This window comes from Sinocyclocheilus grahami, unplaced genomic scaffold (assembly GCF_001515645.1).
Source record: "Sinocyclocheilus grahami isolate Dianchi unplaced genomic scaffold, SAMN03320097.WGS_v1.1 scaffold112.1, whole genome shotgun sequence".
Taxonomy (NCBI): Eukaryota; Metazoa; Chordata; class Actinopteri; order Cypriniformes; family Cyprinidae; genus Sinocyclocheilus; species Sinocyclocheilus grahami.
In genome coordinates this window covers 603,385-624,703 of record NW_015505291.1, presented here as the reverse complement: position 1 = coordinate 624,703, position 21,319 = coordinate 603,385, and the positions used below count along the sequence as shown (strand labels likewise).

Below are 21,319 nucleotides of genomic sequence, written 5' to 3'. Positions count from 1 at the left end.
AGGACCTACAATAATGTACAGTATTTGAAAAATAATGTGTTTTTTTGAACATTAAAGCATGTCAACATATTCTGTTACACCAAATACACAAAATAATGATCTTTAAAAAAAGCATCATATGACCCCTTTAAGTTAAAGGTGCCAAAGAATGGAAAACTGTATTTACCTTGGCATAGTTGAATAATAACAGTTCTGTACATGGAAATTACATGCCGTGAGCCTCAAACACCACTGTTTCCTCCTTCTTATGTACATCTCGTGCATGCAAAAAAACACTGAAAAATAGGTGAATCAGAACATAACACCGACTGTGACGTTACAGTCGGGATCACTAATAGTTACGCCGTCTGTATTCAGAAAGGCACGGAAAACAAATAATGCGCGTTCTAATCAAATAACACGAGCCACTAAAGGGACATGTTAGCTGCTTGCTAGCGTTAGCCTGTTACATCACAGTACATACGATTTCACTTACCACATAAACAGAGTAAGGAGAGATGACTGAGGATGATGGCGACTGATATACAGATCCTGAGCACCACTGACAAGCATCTGGATCTTGTAAAATGTGTGTTAAGTATACTGCCGCTGTAGTTTACACAGATCACGTGCGATCGCAAATCTGGAAAGTGAAAGTAAAGCGATCGTGCATTTGAAAGCAGTTTCAATGCCCCACATATTAATAACGGCTCCCTGATGCCCGCATTTTATATATAGTATAATTACCCAACGATATAACTGCGAGAGACAGTATTGAAATATATATTTTCCCTGTGTTTCCTTCGTGCTGTGTGAGCTACTGAAATGAGCTGCACTGTGAAACAGCCAATCAGAGTAGAGCCCAACGTTATTATTCATGACCCTTCCAAATAAGGTAAAAACAGACCATTTCATTCTAGGGACAAATCCTTGGGTTGTAAATGGACATGTAAAACCGTTTCTGGAGATGTTTTGCCCTTACCTAAGCCACGTGCATTCTATGGCACCTTTAATGAGTTTAAATTGAGTTTATGCCAATGCCTTCTTTTCCCTTTGAAAGTTTATTTTTCTGACCCCATTGGCAGATTTTTTAGTTTTAAGATTAAACTTAATTTTAATACAATTTAAGAAAACAATTCTTGATATCATTAATGTCATTTTGCCATCTTAAGTGAATATATCTTTATTTAAGATTGTTTAGATATTTGTAATGGAAAACAAAAAAAAATACTGATAGAATAATTGTTTGCGGTGTATTTTAGCTGTGGCAAACCTATGCACAGAGCTGGGTAGTAACTAATTACATGTAATCTGGATTACGTAATCAGATTCCAAAAATTAAGTACCTGTAATTAGATGAAATTACATTATAAAATACTCAGACTAGAGGAATCAGACTAGTTACTTTTTTATTGATTACATGATTACACATTGTTCACACAATAGCAATAAACTAGCAGTAAACAAATAAAATATTTCATTTTTTAGTATTTTATTTTGGTTGATGTTATTTTCAAAAGCCTTGATTTAACTTTACATTTTTATGATTTAATTAATTATTAGCTTTTTGAACCCCTTGCAGTTCCTTCACGAACCCCAGTTGGGAAACCCTGATAATGTAATGTTTAATGCACTTTAGGTTACAAAAATAATATATTTTCTTACTCTTTTTTTTTTTTATATATCAATATGGTACAATTTTTATCATGTAATTTGGAATCAGTAACGGACTACAATTTGTAAGTAATCTACCCAGCTTTGCTAATGCATGAAGGCATGAAGAAAAAACCTTGTCTGCTAAAAGAAAGAGTGAAAAATTTAAGGGGGTCTGAATACTTTCCGTACCCACTGTATGTGTAAACAATAACTTTCATGCCTAATTACATACCACAAAATAGTTTTCATGGATCATGATGATCCATGAAAACCTTCCTTTACTACTTTCAAGAAGCAATCTTTTCTGTTCAGATGCTAAACTCATTCAGCAATCTTGTGAATTCAAAGTCTGCACAGAATTTGCGCCCACAGAAAGTTCAGCAGAAACACACATCAATCGTAAAGATTTGTTCCAGATTTTCCCACATAATAATCAACACAGAAAATGTGGAAAGCGTGCAGATTCTGGGTCTGGGTCTACTTATTATTCGTACACTGCAGGTTAAAAACTGTGCCAAAACATGCTGTCACCACTTGATCTGTTGGAACTGCCTAAAAACATAATTTTCAGATTTTGAAAACCCTTGCAACAAATTGTCTGTCTGTCTAGCTATCTCTTTACGGTTACACATTTCAACCCTCTGATTGCTCTGTGTCTCTGTAAGTCTGACCTTTGTAAATACAGATTTTCATATGGTGCTTGAGATGCGGTTTCTGTGCAACCCCCCCCAAAATTCATGCTATATTGACCTATTTATCTACCATATGTGTGTGCATGTGTTGTATGATATACAGTGGTTATCTTACTCTCAGGCCACTGCTGGCATGTCCCAACCCCAGCTGTCTGCACACTACCATGGCCTCCCGAGACGTCCATCCGTCCCCGCAGACCAAACCCCAGTTCCTCACCCCACTGCCTGTAGAAAGCAGCAGCTCAACCCTCCCTTCCAACTGCGTTCGACCCCCTGTCAGGCGGATCTGTGATGGGTTACAAAGCAAGCATGAGAAAGAATTAAAAGACTTAAGGAACTTGACTTTGATCATTTAACCTGATGAGCAGCGCTGATCTAGGGCTGTGAGAACTTGATTTTACCATGCATTGCATCACCTATTTGAATAAAAACATGCTCGTTTTAAGTGACTTTACAGATTTTGGTGGTGCAATGCTTTAGTTAGGATCAGCCTTGAAAAGCATTGTTAGTTTTCATAGCTGAGCAAGGAAAAACATTTGCACAATGCACAAAAATGCACATAAGCGTTATGTTAGCTGCATAGGAAGGCACTTTGATGAGAGCCTTAAAGGTTTTCTGTGTGTTGACTCGTACATCAGAGACAATTCTATTTAAGTATATTAATTGTTAAATGTTGAATAAAAGCCGATTTGAGGCAGTTTTTTTCTCCAAACACATTATAGTTTACTTTAGCAGTGGAATCATCATGTATGTGTCTGACCGATTTCTCAAAGCCCATGTAGGGGATGTTGCAGATGACGGAGGCGTCCTCCATGTGTTTGCAGTCTTCAGCAGTGATGCTCTTATGAGGACAGTCCCACAGGCTCTTCTCATCACCTCGACACTGAACTTCATTGATGTAGATGGGACCCATACCTATGGACAAGAGATCATAACAGTTTTTGAATGGGGAGTATATCTGTATGGATCATGGATCAACTATGATCGGCTGAAGACCTACTATCTATTAGTTATATGGGAGCCCACCTTGGCCCATTCGTGCTCCGGTCAGAGCCTCTTTAGCAGTGCCAAAGCCCAGCTCTCTACACACCACACTGGCGGACTGCAGGTTCCAGTGGTCATCACACACCGTACCCCACTCACTCCCCTTTAGGACCTCGACACGACCCTCACCTGTCTTTGCCCCGCCCTTCAGACGCACCTGAGACTGGAGAATGAGAAGGAACATGGTCACTGGAAGCCATAATGCAGGTGTTCTTTGTTATACTGTTATTACCTTCATAAATCTTAATGATTTGAAATCAGTTATTAAAATGAGTTTTATCTGATCACCATTGGATTCAGCTTGACTCTGCGAGCTCTGCCCTGTGTGAACAGCGGCCCGGGCACACAGCTGACTACAGCAGCTCCTCCGTCGGGACAGGAGGCGCTAGAGTTTGCCTTGCTGAACTCCACAGAGCATGCTGAAAGATGGGCCTCATTTCCTGTGCAGGCCACTGAGTGGATCCTATACACAGTCTGGAGACTAAACAGAAAAACAATGATCAAATGAACAAAAAAAATATAATGTTGTATCCCTAAACATTAGGAAGAAATTCTGCTGAAAGAATAATGACAATGACAGCAATTTATGTATCACATTCAGTATAATACACCAGAAGATGTCTTTGAAAACTGAACTTTGCAGTGCTCTGAAAATAAACCCGAACAGAAAGCATGACAGATTTCTCACATTGTATCAGCTTGCTGAGAAATAGTATCTGGTCCAGTGTGAGCAAATAAAGCATGCTGACGTTGCTTTTCCACTGAAGGCCTTGTTTAATTTACCCTTAGAACAAAAGTTTGGAATAATTATAATATTTCATTGTTTTTGAAATATTATTTACAGGCTGCATTTATTTAAAAAATCGCTTAATGAAAATAAAGTTGATTCAAATACAGTAAAAACAGAAATATTATTACAATTTATAATAACTGTTTTCTGTTTGAATATAGTTTAAATGTATTTTATTCCTGTGATCAAAGCTGAATTTTCAGAATCTTCAGTCTTCAGTGTCACATGATCCTTCAGCTGCCTAATATTTTTGTGAAAACAGATACAAAATCCCCCCCCCCAAAAAAAAATTTTATTTAGTGCATACACACATGCATACAAAGTTCTGTCATGAAACTCTAGATCAGCTCAAGTCGATAGGTCTAACTCAGTCTGACATAATGATATCATTATTCACATGGCGCAGCTGATTGGATTCTTTCGCATCAGCAGCCAATGAGCTTGCTTCTCAACATTCAAATACTCCGCTAGTGTTTGCTGTAGCAGTTTCAGCATGCTTCAGAAACCCTCCACCTTCCCCAGCTCCACCTGTATAGATCTGCTATGGGGTGATTAATGTATTTTACATATAGGGGTTATTTTATAAACACAAACATGTCTGTGGATGTATTGGCAGTAGCAAGTCTTGGTACTTGCTCTGTAGCAGCAGAAGCGTTGCAGATCTATTCCGCCAAGACCAAACACATTAACATTGTCATGTACATTACCATGCTAAACTCTCTGAGAGTTGTCAAGACAGAATTACAGTTTTTTTGTATTGCGGTAATGAATATGGGGGGAGGGGGTAATTTTCTTTTAAAAGATCATCTCTTATTTCTTTCTATTATCTGATGAAATATGACCCAGACATGTTCTTGACAGTTTTCCAAAAATTCACCCGCAGCATGTCTAGCTTACACTGCGGTATTTGCTTTATGAAAAGCTAGACTTTTACATTGGTTCACCAGATTTATGACACGTTCTAGACTCTCGTGCAGGCGATGACATGACCATGAGAAATCTGGTATGGAGTAATATTACTGTAGTGAGTGGCGTTATGAGGTTGAGTCACTAAGGTTTTATCACACTCTTGAGAGAGAGGATACTTTCCGCTCACGTGAGTGTGTGTGTGTGTGTTACATATTCGTTCCAGAGCAAAGCAATCTGTCCAATTAAATGATCGAATAAAAAAAACAAATAAAAGATTGGAGAATAAGATCTATGTACATTGGCCCCAAAAATTATTTACACGTTTACAAATGTCTGAATGTCCTTGCATAACAAAATATAAAACCAAGTAAGCAAACAAATAATTTCACTGCAAAATTTCACTTTTTTAAACTGAATTTCTCATCTGAGAAGTGTAAGATAGTGAGCTATTTCTGAAGTGTATCTAGCCAAGCAGTTATGGCACAAACCTGATATGAATGTCATAATTACAAAGATGAAGAGAAGTACAGTATTTTACACATTTCCTTCCAGTAAATTGTCTGAGCCCACAATCATTTAAAAGCAATGGAAAAGATAAATGGCATCTTTTTCATTCACTGAAGATTACTTGTGTTTAGTCAGCTGGTAGACTTTAATATTAAGCAACATTAAGTGTAAATAAAATGGCCTTCTGTCAAGAGAGGATTTTTCATCAGTCAGAATGAAGAACAGCCAGCAGGAGTGTGTTTTTGGAGCTTAACTTCAGCGTGCTGAGGACTTGAGCTCATGTCTAAGGAGGTATGAGTCACTCATTCAGTTTAATACACATGCAGAGAGCTCATTGGTTGAAATCATAGCTATTCCCTCAAACAATCAGGATGCACACGTGAATTCTCAGATCCTTACTTGTTTTTCTGTCCCGTCACAGACTGCTTACATTTCACCATCTGCTGTGAATCGGAGTAAGTGTTTCAGAGTTCAGATGTGGATGATTGTTCCAATGCAGATGGAGGAGAGAAGCCAAACAAGCAAAGCAGAACAAAGCAATGCAATCACATTCAGCCTTATTATAGAATCATCAAAAACATGCACAAGCTGGGGTGTATTGGGTGGTTGCTAGAGCATTGCCTCTAAGGTGTTCAGAGTGGTATTTAGCGTGTTTCTATGCAGTTGTTATTGCGTTGCTAGGTGTTTGCATAGGCGGAAATCCGGAATCCGGGGGGGGGGGGGGGGGGGGGTTGTATTATTTGTGTCCTCTTCAAAAATTGGAAATTAACCAAGAAATTAAACAATTGAGTGGTTTAAATGGATTTAGGAGAATAAAGAAAACGACAAACAGTAAAAGATCTTTTTTTTTGTAATCAGTTTGAACTATTTGCAAATAATATTTTTATTTTAAAACAAGCATCTAAGTAAGTGTGAATTTGTGTAGTGTGGTTGTGGTGTTGTGATGCGTTTGACAAGGGGGAACTGGGGAGGGTGGGGGGGGGGGGTGGGGAGGGGTTGTATTATTTGTGTCCTCTTCAAAAATTGGAAATTAACCAAGAAATTAAACAATTGAGTGGTTTAAATGGATTTAGGAGAATAAAGAAAACGACAAACAGTAAAAGATCTTTTTTTTTGTAATCAGTTTGAACTATTTGCAAATAATATTTTTATTTTAAAACAAGCATCTAAGTAAGTGTGAATTTGTGTATAATGTGCATCATTTGCAAAACGGCAAAATGATTCTTGTCTTGCCACATTCAGTTATGAATTACATGAAACATGTAAATGATTCATCCTATATTTTCAATTCAAAATGGCAAAATCTGTCAAAAAAGTTGAGCAGTTTGGTCATTTAAATTTCTATTGTAAAACAGTTGTCAACTAATCACACTTTTTCACAGTTAAAAAACTGTTTCACTGTTTTGATGTCATTTTCAGATTCTTTTTTAAATTGTGCTTATGCTATCTTTGTTTATATTAAATGTCACTTAATATTTAGTTTTATAATGTAGTGGTCCAAGTAGTTTTTGGTCAAAATAAATATGTATTTTAATAGTTAAAACCACTTTGTGATCAAAACAGAATTTTAAAAGCATCATGGTCTGTTTGGAAGCCCTAAAATAATTTTTTGTAACTTTTTGGCATCCTAATATCAAACAGCAGCAATTTGGCCATTTATAATATGATGGTTACAGCCTGGTTTGCAGTAAAAATGGTGCAGGATCAGATCAAATTAACATAACATTTTATTACATATCAGAGAAACAAAAACAAATACAGCAGCTCAGTATGAAATTCCCATCAGGGCCTCACTAATCCATGGTACATTTTTCAGTGGCACAATGATAAAACTTTCACATCCCTCACACAGTTAAAAACTCGTTGGCCAGAGGCCCAGTGACCACATATGGGATTGATTTCACTTTTTTCAGGGCTTTGTAAACATTCGTCATTACTTCATGTGACAATGCACAGAAACTGCTGTACGGACGGCCAGCAGAACAACATCACTTATATGACCCCACGAAACACTGGGGTCTGCAATAATGGATCTTTCTCTGACACTTAATATATCCATCCAGATGTGTGTGTGTGTGCTCACATATGCTGCCAGGTTTCATAACTACGTATTCTTACTTGCATAAGCAGATTCTTACAAAAGTATTTTTTGGCCGGAGCATGGAAGTATATGATGATCTATAATGATTTATTGGCCGAGGTTCATGAAATAGAGACATTTTCCATCTTTTTAAGAGTGCCTGAACAGATGCAGTAACTATACATCTTCTTAATGGTGTATATGAGCTCTTCATTTCGAGTATTTGAAGAAAAGCTATCTATAAGGTGTTGCAGTAAAAAAGACAAAAATGCATTTGAAACGATTTTTTGAATCTCTGGATGCCCTGGTTAAAATGCAAACACTAAAAATAGGTTTCAAATAACATATACATAAAAAAATAAATGCACAATAACGTCCCCTAAGAATCCAAAATAGTTTAGATCACACAGACAAATGATAATTTAGAGGAAGCCAGTCAGCCGCAAATTAGACAGGAATTCCAAACAGACCAGGATGCTTTTAAAAGGCTGTTTTGATCACAAAGTGGCTTCAACTGTAAAATACAATATTTATTTTGGTTTAAAGTTATAAAATACCTGAAATTGCCCCATAAACCACTACATTATATAACAAAATATCAAGCCAAGTGGTATGTAACATAAAGAAAGATACCATAAGCAACCTTTTTGAGAAAAACATTTCACAAAAAAGACGTTTGTGATAAGGTTTTCCGTTCAAAAGTAATGTGCCAATTTGTGGTTGTCAAATATTAGTGGATCTCATGTTCTTTAATGTGATGAACAAACCTGCGATTACTCTGCGAGGACATCTATGTGAGCTTGAGGAGAAATTATGTCATACATCCACTAAAAATCACCAGTTGAATTTGGTACTAGCCACTTATTTAGGGCCCGAGCACCGATGGTGTGAGGACCCTATAGGAATTGCTCCGTTTCTTATTATTAGGGCTCGAGCACCGATGGTGTGAGGACCCTATTGGAATTGCTCCGTTTTTTATTATTAGGGCCAGAGTACTGATGGTGTGAGGACCCTAAAGGAATTGCTCCGTTTCTTATTATTAGGGCCCGAGTACTGATGGTGTGAGGACCCTAAAGGAATTGCTCCATTTCTTATTATTAGGGCCCGAGTACCGATGGTGTGAGGACCCTAAAGGAATTGCTCCATTTCTTATTATTAGGGCCTGAGCACCGATGGTGTGAGGACCCTAAAGGAATTGCTCCATTTCTTATTATTAGGGCCCGAGTACTGATGGTGTGAGGACCCTAAAGGAATTGCTCCATTTCTTATTATTAGGGCCTGAGCACCGATGGTGTGAGGACCCTAAAGGAATTGCTCCGTTTCTTATTATTAGGGCCCGAGTACTGATGGTGTGAGGACCCTAAAGGAATTGCTCCGTTTCTTATTATTAGGGCCTGAGCACCGATGGTGTGAGAACCCTATTGGAATTGCTCCGTTTCTTATTATTAGGGCCCGAGTACCGATGGTGTGAGGACCCTATAGGAATTGCTCCATTTCTTATAGGGCACGAGCACCGATGGTGTGAGGACCCATTTGGAATTGCTTCCATTTTTGAGGGTCTAAACATGCTCCAAAACTCATGAAACTTTGCACACGTGTCAGAACTGGCGAAATTTACATCTGCTATGGGTTTCAGAAGTGGGTGTGGCAAAATGGCTCGATAGCGCCACCTGTACACATTCAAAGGGTGTTTTCCTGATGTAACTCAGGCATGCAGTGTCCAATCTGCCCGAAACTTAACATGTTTGATGAGAGTCCTGGCCTGAACACATCTACATGCCAAAATTCAGCTATAGTCATAGCACTATTAGCAACACAGTCAGGGCTGGACTGGGACAAAAAATTGGCCCTGGCATTTTTTGGTCCAGGCGGCCCACCACCACTTCGATATACAGTATACATTCAAACTTAAATTGTTATAATTCATAAACGCTTTTGAATACAGACCTAATGTTGATCTCTTTTTAAAGACAATCTGCAGATTATTGCAGAAGTGAAACCATTTCAAAAAATGAAAGTATAAAAAAAGTTATAGAAGTTTAAATGTACTGTAAAGAAAATGTACTGTACTATTTGTATTTTATTTTATATAAAATAAATATTTTATAAAATAGGTTTTAATCCAAAATTGCTATAAAATTAAAGCCATATGTGTAAATAAGCTGTGTTCCAAATTTGAAGTTGATATTTAAAAAAAATGAAGGTTCCTATGCAATTTTGTTTAGGCGTTATACCACAAACAGCCACCGGGTGCCATCCAATCTCCATTGAATTTTTTGGATGCTTTGTTCTGTCACAAATGTATTAATTTATTTCTCAATATTACTACTATCACAAAATATGGAAATATGGAATCTTGAGACTCAGACCTTTCCAACGATATGTATTTTGTCAAGATTATGGAAAGTTTTGATTATAAAAAACCGTAATACATTTGGAATATGACACCTCCTACTAAGGGGGAGGAGCCCGCTAAAAGATTTTAAAGTACCATTTCCTTGGTAAGGCAGTGTCCGATTTCAAAATGGTTTTCACAAGATGAATTTGGTGGTTTTAAGCTTTCAAATGATTTATAATTTATGATGATTACTAAAACATGTGATAGGGAAAAAGGAAGAGAAGAAGAACTCCTGTTATGATGTATATGTTTTGAGGTGCACTCTTGTAATAAATTAATCTATTACTGTTCCTATATAATTTTTAACAACAAACAGTGGTAAAATATCTGTTTAGGAGTCTTAGACCTTTCCAACGATATATAGTTTGTCATGATTAGATTAGGATTTAATTGTAATATATTGAAGTAAACTTAGGCGTCCCGCTAGCGGGACTGTGGCAGTTAAGGGGTTAAATAATTATCTTCTGCTCACTAAGCCTGCATTTATTTGATCCTAAATACAGCAAAAGCAGTGATATTGTGAAATATTTTACTATTTAAAATAACTGTTTTCTATGTGAATATCTCTTAAACTGTAATTTATTTCTGTGATCAAAGCTGAATTTTCAGCATCATTACTCCAGTCTTCAGTGTCACATGATCCTTTAGAAATCATTCTAATATGCTGATTTGCTGCTCAAGAAACATTCATTATTGCTGTATTTTGGATCAAATAAATGCAGGCTTGGTGAGCTGAAGAGAATTCTTTAAAAAACATTAAAAATCTTACTGTTCAAAAACTTTTGACTGGTAGTGTATAGATATGTATCATTGCATCTAGTTGTTTTGGATAAGAATAAAATGTCAGGTCAGACAATATCGTGTCTTTTTGAAGTTAAATCTAGATTTATTCGCATTAGCCCATGGAATCCTCTATGAACACACTTGACTTGTCTTGGCCAAAAAAATCGCGGGGGACGAATTTACGTTTTATTAAAAAGTGTTTTTGTATTGTACACTCATAGTGCGCACACACATTAGGATAGGTTAGATGCCTGCCTCCAGATTCAACTACTCTCTTCTTCTCCTCCTGCCTGGCTCTTTGGCCAGCATCACTCACCGCAGAGCAAGCCTGTTCTTGATAAAGCTGCTGTGAAAACGAGGGAAAAGCCGACGGGGAAGAAGTTGGAGTGAAGCAATCTTTATATAGGTGGAGCAAAATAGGCTACTTCATCGCTCCGTCTATAGCACATTGTGATTGGATGGTTTACGCTGTCAATACAGGAGACAAACCAATGTATGTTCGCTGTCTGTTCGCTGTCCCTGCGTGATGGTCCTTGGCAAAAAAAAACGTTCTGTCGGCCCACCGGGAAAATGCCCAGTAGGCCTATGCCCGATTACCAATCCAGCCCTGAACACAGTAAAATATTGCATGCTAGAAATATGCTTAAACATGCTAGCAACACTTACTAAAGTGCTAAATCATGCTATTAATACCATGAAAGAGGGAGCTGTTGTAACTCATGCATACAATAACCAATCTGCCCCGAACTTCACATGTTTGATAAGAGTCCTGGCCTGAACACATCTTAAGGCCAATATTCATTTATAGTCATAGCGCCACCTGCTGGCAACAGGAAATTACTTGTTTTACACTAACTTTAACGTGCAATGTCCGATCTGCCCCAAATATCACGTTTGATAAGAGTCCTGGCCTGAACACGTCTCAAGGCCAATATTCAGTAATAATCATAGCGCCACCTGTTGGCAGCATATGGCACATATAAATTACTTTGACATATTCCTCCTATATTTACCACTTTAAAAGCATATTGCCCACTGTTCGCTGTTTTCCTATGGCCACCGGGTGGCGGTGAGCCCGGGTGCGAGGGCCCTTTCATCGCTGCTTGCAGCTTTAATTTTATATGCACTTTTTATTATTGACATTGATGGTTCCATTAAGAACCTTAAACAGCTATAGAACTTTTCCATTGCTCAAAAGTTTGCATATAAAGTGGAAAACAGTTATTCAGATTATTTAAATGTTCTTCACACTAAGAAAGTAAAGGTTATTTTAAAGACTGTTCAATTAAAGGTTCTTTGGAGAACCAAAATTGGTTCTTCTACATTGTAAAAAATTAATCATAGGTCTTGTCATTTTCATTTAAAATTAAGGTGATAATTAAAATAGTGTGCTTTTTTTTTTTTTTTAAATGTGGTTCAGTGTTGTATTGAAAATATTGAGAACATTTCACTAATAAAAAAAGAGATATGTTTTCCTCTTTTTTTAAGGAAACTTGAGCAGTTATGAGGCTTGAAGTGAGGAACTGATTAAGCTGAAAAAATTAAGCAAAGAAGGCTACCTATTTATTTCAAGCGAATTAGCTCAATTATGCAGTTTTATTTTGGCAGTGATTGTAAGTTACCAGCATGCTTTGCATATGGCTGGATATGGAGGGTAAATATTGAAATTAACTGCTATTTTATGTGTTTTTGAGTGAAGGGAAACATCTGTTTATGTTTAATGTTCAGTTATGTTTGACATTTGAAAGAGTTTCTGTGAAGTTTCTGTCGTTACCATTGTGCAGAAGAGTAGAGCTTATGGTTAGGTTGTGGATAACTGCATGTACTAATATTATGAGGCATGATGCTTTGTTTAATAAGCAGCAGCCTTGTTAATGCCAGAGCAGTAACACATTTTTTCCTACTTGAGCTGTTAAGCTGTATATTATTTTTAATTTTGTATAAGATAACTCAAATAAGTCAAAACAGGCCTTACTCAAAATCACAAACTTTTGAGAATCAACTTAAAATAAATGAGCACATTTGACTAATAATATTAAATTCATTGTGTCATATAAAAAAAAAAATGTAGGTGATGATTTATTCTGGTAGATTCCATTAAAGAAATCGAGCCTTAAAAACTACTCAAAAATATTGTGTGTAATATTGTTACCATATTTTTTTAAAAGTACATAGCACATAACATTTTTACAGTGTATAGCACCACTGTAAAAATAAAACAACAACAACATTTTAAGTGCAGCTTAAGTGTTTTCAAATATCACTTAAGACTAAGTTTTTTACTAATCCTATAGAGTTCCAAACATTTGATAAATATGGTCCAAGAGGTTTTATTGGACAAGCATACAATCTGACCCTTGTATTCTTTAAATGTCCTTTACCTGCTTGGCTTCTTCCCCATAGTTCTCTGTGAAGGGAATCCCATCATGCCACACACCACACGAGAGTTCTTGGTGGTCCAGCCAGTGTTGCAGATGTGACCCCATCCTTCCTTAAACTTCACCTCTATCACTCCCTCCGTCACTGGCATACGGCCGGCATGGGCACCAGAGAGCGGACGCAGACGAATGTTCTCCATTTGGTTTTCATTCACCTGCATCTAAAACATAAATGCAGAACAGGTAAATTGGATGTAGAGCATATACAGGCTTTGAGACAAGTTTTATCAGTTTTTCATGTACATGCAAGTCCAGTATGTTTTTCAGATGCTTATAATAAGCCTTCGATATGTTTAACTAGCCAGCTACAATCTCCTATTCCATGGGTTTTTAATGAACGAGCCTGACTCTTTGGCTCATGCAGGACACGAGTCATCTCGCATGAGGGTTTTGGATCTTTAACAGCCACAGCGAACCGTAACTGTGCATTGGCTAGAACACAAACTCTCTCCACCATTTACACAAGCACTTCCAAATGTCTAGCCAAAACGGTCCATAATGTCTGCTGAGCACCTTGCCATGAGACCATCAACTGAAATTTGATATTGGAGTCGCAACCTAAGGCTGAACTGCAAGGCAAAGAAGTAGCAAACCACATCTATATCAGTTGGCCTTCTCATGGAAACATGGAAGTTTCCACACAAAAAAAAAACTTACTGTAAAAGCTCTTGATTCTGCTTTGGAGTAATAATGCTGATTTTTTTTAGAGGGAATATGCTAATGATTATTCTTAAAGTTAGTGATCTAGTAATTTTTGAAAATCTAGTCATTTTTGCTTTCAAACTATAATGCTATGTTAAAATCCATTTTCTAAACATCTGCACGTGTGAATACTCATCATACAAACATTCAGACAGTTGAAATGATGCCAAAGACTAAATGTCATTTAGTGAGTCTGTGCTCAGATATTTGTTTCTTTGTCTGCAAGTGTTTTAGGCTGGCTGGCTGGCTGGCTGGCTGGCTGGCTGGCTGGCTGTCTGGTTATGTCACAAGTTTACACTAGGAGTTAGGTAACTGACATCTAAAAACAGCAGAAAACAAAATGACATTCAGTTTGACATTGTTTCAAACTAAATTGCATTTATTTGACTCAAATAGAGTGCAAAATATAATTACTTTGGGAAGGTCTTTGAAAAGAACATTCTTCTTGTAAGTCTGTGTTTTGAAAAACATTTGTAAATTTGGACGTGAAATCAGTCATTTTTACCATTCCAGTAAACTCTGACACATCTGTAGTGTAACACAAACTGCTGAGTTTGCCAGAGGTTCGTCTGACACCCACTCATGTTCTCTGTGTTCCTTCTGCCTTCTGGACAAGAACACAGAGAAACTTGGCATCTAAACTGAGCAGCGGCACTTCTGCACGTACTCAGCCCTTCCATCTCTTCACTTCTCTTCTGCTGTCCAGTCTCTAATTCTCCAAGCTCTCGTATCTCTACATCTGTCTCTCTTTCGCTGGTGTGGTTCCAGCACACAAGCAGATCATCAGAGACTAATTTACAACAGAGCAAAGACTTTCAGTCGAAGCAGAGTGACAATGGCTGTGGACTTTCATTCTTTGCATGTGGATGAGTAAGAGAGAGCAAACATAGGAGGGGAAAGGGGCTGTCAAATGGAGAGAGAGAAGATGAAAAATGAAGTAGGATAAAACAAGTGAAGAGATAAAAGAAGTGCATAAATGTGACAGAAAGTAAATGCATTTTAAACAAGGTGTCATACAATTCTGGGTTGTGCAAGGTGGTTGCTTATTGATCCAGGACACAAAAACTCTTGCTTTGAAAAGTAACAGCCCACCTCTCCTCAAGATGATAAGAAAACAAATTTGAAATCAGTAAAATCTATTTTTCCCCAAATGATGGACAAGAAATCAAGTATGTTGCTCCTAAACACCATCTCAATAAGCATTTTCATATTTATCTTTTTTTTTTAAGCAAAAGAAGAACAATTATTTTGAGAAAACCCACAGGCAAACACAACATCAGCAATAAAAACCAGTAAAAATGTGCTTTTGATTCTAAATAACTTGCATGCAGACTGAGAGAGCTTTGTTATTTGATATGCAATTCTCAATCAGCATTACGGCACTGCACATACAGGAGACTGTTAAATCAGATTTCATTGCTACATTAATATGATTTATTGATGTAATAGAGTGCTGCAAGAATGCCTTATTTTTGTGGGCCAAAAAAACCCAGAAACTAGTATTTTAGCACTTCTGGTTCCTTCATCTTGAAGTGGGTTTTTTTTAAATGGATTTTTGGTTAAATGCCTAAAATAAGGTCTGTGGTTATCACAAGCTCAATATTTTTTTTTAATCTGACATCAAATACATCAGTAATACACCCTTGTGATCCCTCCTCTCAGCATGGCTAGAAAGTGTGAGAGGTGAAGAGAGCAAGAAAAACTGAAAGAGAGAGTATACATTAATTTGCAGGTTTTTAAAATGTGCATTTTATTACACTAAAATAAAGCAAATCTCACTTTAATCCTCAATGTTTTCTGTTTCCATGAAACAGAACAGGGCAGAAATAATATCAAACAATGTTTATATTAGAAAATGTAGGAATTAAATTCTAAATATTATCATGTGTCAAAATATATAAGATTGAGAAATATAACTCATTGCTTTTTTTCTATATGTTTATGCATTTTTGTACATAATTTATGTTTTTGTTATTTTTGTATTGTTATAACTTAAAATGGGCAATAGTTAATTGTATATTTCCACAGGAATGACAAAATATATCAGGCCAAGGAATGAAATCACTACATTTTATTCATACTATCATGATTACATGTATTTTATGTTATTTTCATATACTTGGAAACTTAAAATGTGCATAAGAATGACTGAATTTATAGAGCATATTTCAGTTGTGGGATTTACACAAATTCCTGACAACAAGTTGGATCTTAACACTGTAGCTACTAAAGCAAAACCTTCCTCAAATCTTTGAATATCGTCTTAACAGAGTCATGTTTAAGATGACAACACTCAAATAACAACTGAATTATAACTAAAGTTTAATGTTTACCAGATGTTTACTATATCCCATAAAGGAATATTGCATGCAACTATTTTAGTACTCTTTTTAAATGAAAAAAAAAAGTAATTGAAATTCTAGAATAATTGCATTTTTGTATATTAAAATAAAATACATTTAAACAAAATAATCTAATTTCTATAGTGTCCATGCTCTACTGACCTGAATCCAGGAGACAGAAACTTGCACAGATTTTCTAATAAGTCAATTGGTTGTGGGCTCAGTTGAGATCTGATTGCACAGTTTGATCAGTCAATGGAAGTCCAGAGCATCAAGAGAAATCACAGGACGCCGTTGCTGTCTGCAAATAGAGAGAGAGAAAGAGCTGGCGGGATGCAGGGGTTGAGCTGGGACTGCCGTGTATCTGCCCGGTTCACAGGTTTATGAGGAGGCAGGTCTTATGTAGTGGTTTCTCTCAGAGTCACTGAATGGAAATGTCACGTCATGTCCTCTCCATTTCTGGCAGATCTGGTTTTGCATAATCTGGAAAAGACTCTCTGAGGATGCACGTGTGCAAGGAGTAGGAGGGATGATCTAGCATTTCTCCACTCTCTCCTTTTAATTTTCTATTTCACATGCATTCATATCATTCTTGCATAACTTGTAAGCAATTTAAAGGTCACCCATTTTAGATAGCATCTTCTAGGTTTGAAATTAAACATCTCACCTGTGTAGTAAACAATTCTCACCTCCAACTCAAGGCAGCTGACTGCTGAGAAACAGCGTCCTCTCTTGGTCAATAGCACATAGTGTAGAAGTTAATGCTCTACAAAGCAAACATGGTTTGACATCATGATTGATATTAAAAGAGATATTAAGTCGAGCTTTAAAGACAATAGGACCAAATTTATATGTTATATCTTACGTATTTGTACTGGAGACCATGGTTGTTTGTTTACTGGTTTCAACGGTCGCGAAAAAGCGCGCCAATTTATGACTTCTAAACTGTATAATTGATTGAAAATAACAATACAATCAAAAGTTTCAACTCAAGCCAATATTTCGAATCAATAGCTGGTAAGTTTGTAACAATGTAACGTTACAGCTGGTCATTACGGCAAAATAATGCAACAATATTAATTAAGATAAATCTCTCAAGGAGGTCGTGGCGTCGCTAGTTTTAAATCATGTAGGTTTTCATTAGCGAAACAATTTGATTGATTAATCAGCAGAATCATTTTACCTTGACACGACAATTAATTCGTGAATGAATCACTCTTTTGAGTCGGTTCTCGAATCAGTTTTGAATCATTAGCGCGATTATCTACAGCTCGACACGCGGTGAATCATTTAAGGCTGCGTTTCACTGTCGACAAAACATTAAAGACAAACGTTAGAACATAGAAACAATCGCTGAATAAAGTGGATATTTACCTTCAATCTAACCAAACTTGCCAATTACTTCGCACGCCTGTCACTGATAAAGAAGATTAAATTCAACGCCTGCATGTGAAGCTTAATTGTGAACGACTCTGTACTAATGTTACAGGTAACATCCTAAACACATTTTGCAACTGAAAGACTGTTAGTACTCTTAAAATACCAGTTATATTAAAATACATTGATATTACCTTAACTTGGACACGCACACAGCAAAAAGGAATATACAATTTTTGAAGATTTTTGATTTCTACTAAATATTTATTATATTTCATATAAAACAGAAAGTAGGCCTATCTTATGTAGCAACATTGCTACGTATTACCATGTAATTTGTGTAACTTTTTCTGACATTTAAATTTGTCTATCAACCTGTTACCGAAAGAAAATACAGTACTTTTACATAGTAAAGTGTGTGTGTGTGTGTGTGTGTAGTACTGAATAATTGCCATACAGATTAATATGTGCATGCTACGCCAACCCATGTCTACCAAGGTAAGAAAATGTCTACCAAGAATCTGAAAATTTCTTTAAAATGATTCTTGGCTGCACCTTACATTTTTGCCAATGAGACAGTTTGATATGATTGACACCTGTTAAAGGCATTGGTAAGGCAAGCTCATACTGAATTACCTGCCCTTTTTCAAATGTGTCCTGTCATACTGCCTCAAACCTTTTAAATCAGCTTGACAAGTCATCCTGACGACACCTTTCCTCTTCATTCATCTCAATGTGAAGTGTTGACTGCTGGTCGTCTCACCCCAACCCGTAATTTAACAACAAACGGGTGAGTGTCGGGGGGCCAGTGGCAGGCAGCGTCCCCTCTGATCGGCTTGTCTTCATTCCCCTCACATCACCGAGGGAAAAGCAAGGCTGCAGCAAAGAGCTGTCATTTGCTGTCAGTCACTGTTAAAGGGGTCATATGGTGCTGCTGAAAAGAACATTATTTTGTGTATTTGGTGTAATGAAATGTGTTTATGCGATTTAAAGTAAAAACACATTATTTTCCACATACTGTACATTATTGTTTCTCCTCTGTGCCCCGCCTTTCTGAAACGCGTCTATTTTTACAAAACTCATTGGTCTGAAAAAGCGAGGTGTGCTCTGATTGGCCAGCTATCCAGAGCGTTGTGGTTGACCGAATACCTCAAGCGTGTGACGGAAATGTTACGCCCCTACCATACTGTGATGCCCTGTCCGGCTGGAGCGACGAGACAAAAACATTAAAACCCATTACAAACGAGGCATTTGTTGCATCCAGTGGGGACATAATTACTGATTATAATGACTTATACTGTCAGAACTGCCGGCATTTTAGTCTAACATTACTCTCCCAGGATCAGGAAACTGTCCTCCATAAAATGTGCTGCACACATCTGGATATTTGGGTTAAACTGTTTTGGAACAGTGTTGTAAATACCACTGATTTGTAGTAGTGTCCTCTTTTGGAAGACCAAACAAAGTAGTTTCGCTTTCACAGCGAAAAACACAGCGGCCTAGCGTGAGGGGAAGCCCCGGGCTAGAGTGAGCTGAGGCGGCGGGGTCGAGAAAGGCGCGCCCGGCGGATCCGACGAATGAGCGGCAACCACATGTGACGGATCCCGGGCTGTATTCCGCTTCGTCCATGGTGAAAGTTGATGTATTTCCTCAGCGACCAGCACGGATCAGTTCCAGGCATGACGAAGCGGATATCGTCCTCTTTTGGAAGGCCAAACAAAGTAGTTTCGCTTTCACAGCGAAAAACACAGCGGCCTAGCGTGAGGGGAAGCCCCGGGCTAGAGTGAGCTGAGGCGGCGGGGTCGAGAAAGGCGCGCCCGGCGGATCCGACGAATGAGCGGCAACCACATGTGACGGATCCCGGGCTGTATTCCGCTTCGTCCATGGTGAAAGTTGATGTATTTCCTCAGCGACCAGCACGGATCAGTTCCAGGCATGACGAAGCGGATATCGTCCTCTTTTGGAAGGCCAAACAAAGTAGTTTCGCTTTCACAACGATGCACACAGCGTCTTCAGGACATGGCTGCAGCGTCAAAACTACAGTGAGACTACAAGTTACGCCTTCTTTCTTTGCGTGAACATTTGGGCGGCGTTATGCAAATCTTCCCACATAGTGATGTAGATATGTGGGGGCGTGTTAGAACGAGCCGTTTTAGGTAGGTGTGGCTGACTCTGAACTTTTATAAAGAATATCTCTTTGGATTTGAGACTTTAGTCTTTGCAACTTTACAGAGCTTCTTTATGCACCAAGAGCTTGTAACACTCCAAAGAGAAAGGAAAAATTGAAATTGCATCATATGACCCCTTTAAGTTTTGTATACACACCTCTTCAGGCCCAGAGATTTTTCAACCTCTGCTCTTGAGTGTTTTTTAACATTTTATTGAAAGTGATTGCAACAATTAGTTTGAGCTGCTACATAAAAATCTCTTGTGCTGAATAATTGTGTTATGGAACGGAGTCGGGAGGACAAATAGTAAACCGCTTAAGACAACTAGATTTTTACACCTTTTTTAAACCAATGTGTCAAGAATTCGGTCCATGGACTTCCGTTTATTCACCACCAGAGGTCACCCTTTCCATTACATTGACTCTCGCACTACACAAACTGTTGCATAACACCCCGGACTACTTATCCCATCATTCTTTGCACGATTTGCACACTGCCCTGATTGCACTCATTGCACACAGCTGTTTCTAATCACCTCACTCACTATATAACACCCACTCTAACCACCTTTCTCTGCTGAGTATTGTTTAGCCTGTACCCCTTTCCGAGTGTCCGTGTTTTCCTTGTTTTGCCTTGCCTGTTTCTGCGGTATCTGATCTTTGCCTGTTTTCCTTGATTTTTCACTCTCGTCTTGCCCCTTTGATTCTTTTATTTTTATATTTTCAGTTTGAGTACCTTTGCTATGTATAGTCATTTTATTCGTTTTTAGTTTTTATATATTTAAACCTTTTTAGTACTAACATTTACATTTAGTCATTTAGCAGACACTTTTATCCATAGCGACTTATAAATGAGGACAATAGAAGCAATCAAAACCAACAAAAGAGCACTAATATGCAAGTTCTATGACAAGTCTCCGTTAGCTTAACACAGTACATGTAGCAAGGTTTTATATGCATACATATAATAAAAAAACAAGTAGATAGAATAAAGAAAGCTAGTGTTAGAGGCCTTTTTAAAAGAAAACAAGCAGTAAGAAAATTAATGTGTTGGAGGGTCAAGTTTTTATGTTTTTGTTTTTTAATTAAAAAAGAAAACAAATAGATCAAATAGAATTAGAATAAAGAATGCTAGCGTTAGAGGGTCAAATAAAGATAAAATAAATGAAAAAAAAGATACTTAAATGAAAATTAGAAATGTTGCCTTGGCAACTAACTGAAATAAAATAGTTTTCATGTAATATTTACGTTTTAATTTATTTCAGCTTTATTTAAAATACCTGAAATTTATATTTTAATAATTTTTACTTTGAGTTAATAACACTACCATCCAGCAGACAAAAATGGGTTCATTAATAGCACACACCTCTATTCAACAAGCTGCATAATTTGGGACATCAATTATGTCCATTGCTCTAATGATGCGTAGCGAGTTACACGCCAAAGCACTTAGCC

General features: G+C 37.4%; 1 protein-coding gene across 3 annotated transcripts in view; it reads right to left on the bottom strand.

The window, feature by feature from the left end:
* The window catches only part of loxl3a (lysyl oxidase-like 3a), a 27,298-nt gene extending 13,861 nt beyond the window's left edge, over positions 1-13,437 (bottom strand). For all 3 annotated transcript variants that reach the window (XM_016277457.1, XM_016277455.1, XM_016277456.1), the window contains exons 1-5: positions 13,220-13,437; positions 3,660-3,852; positions 3,354-3,534; positions 3,088-3,242; positions 2,443-2,613 (exon numbers count right to left, since the gene is read on the bottom strand). In XM_016277457.1, the coding sequence (XP_016132943.1) occupies positions 2,443-2,613; positions 3,088-3,242; positions 3,354-3,534; positions 3,660-3,852; positions 13,220-13,437 (918 nt within the window). The remainder of the gene's footprint in view (positions 1-2,442; positions 2,614-3,087; positions 3,243-3,353; positions 3,535-3,659; positions 3,853-13,219) is intronic.
* Positions 13,438-21,319: the final 7,882 nt, after the last annotated feature.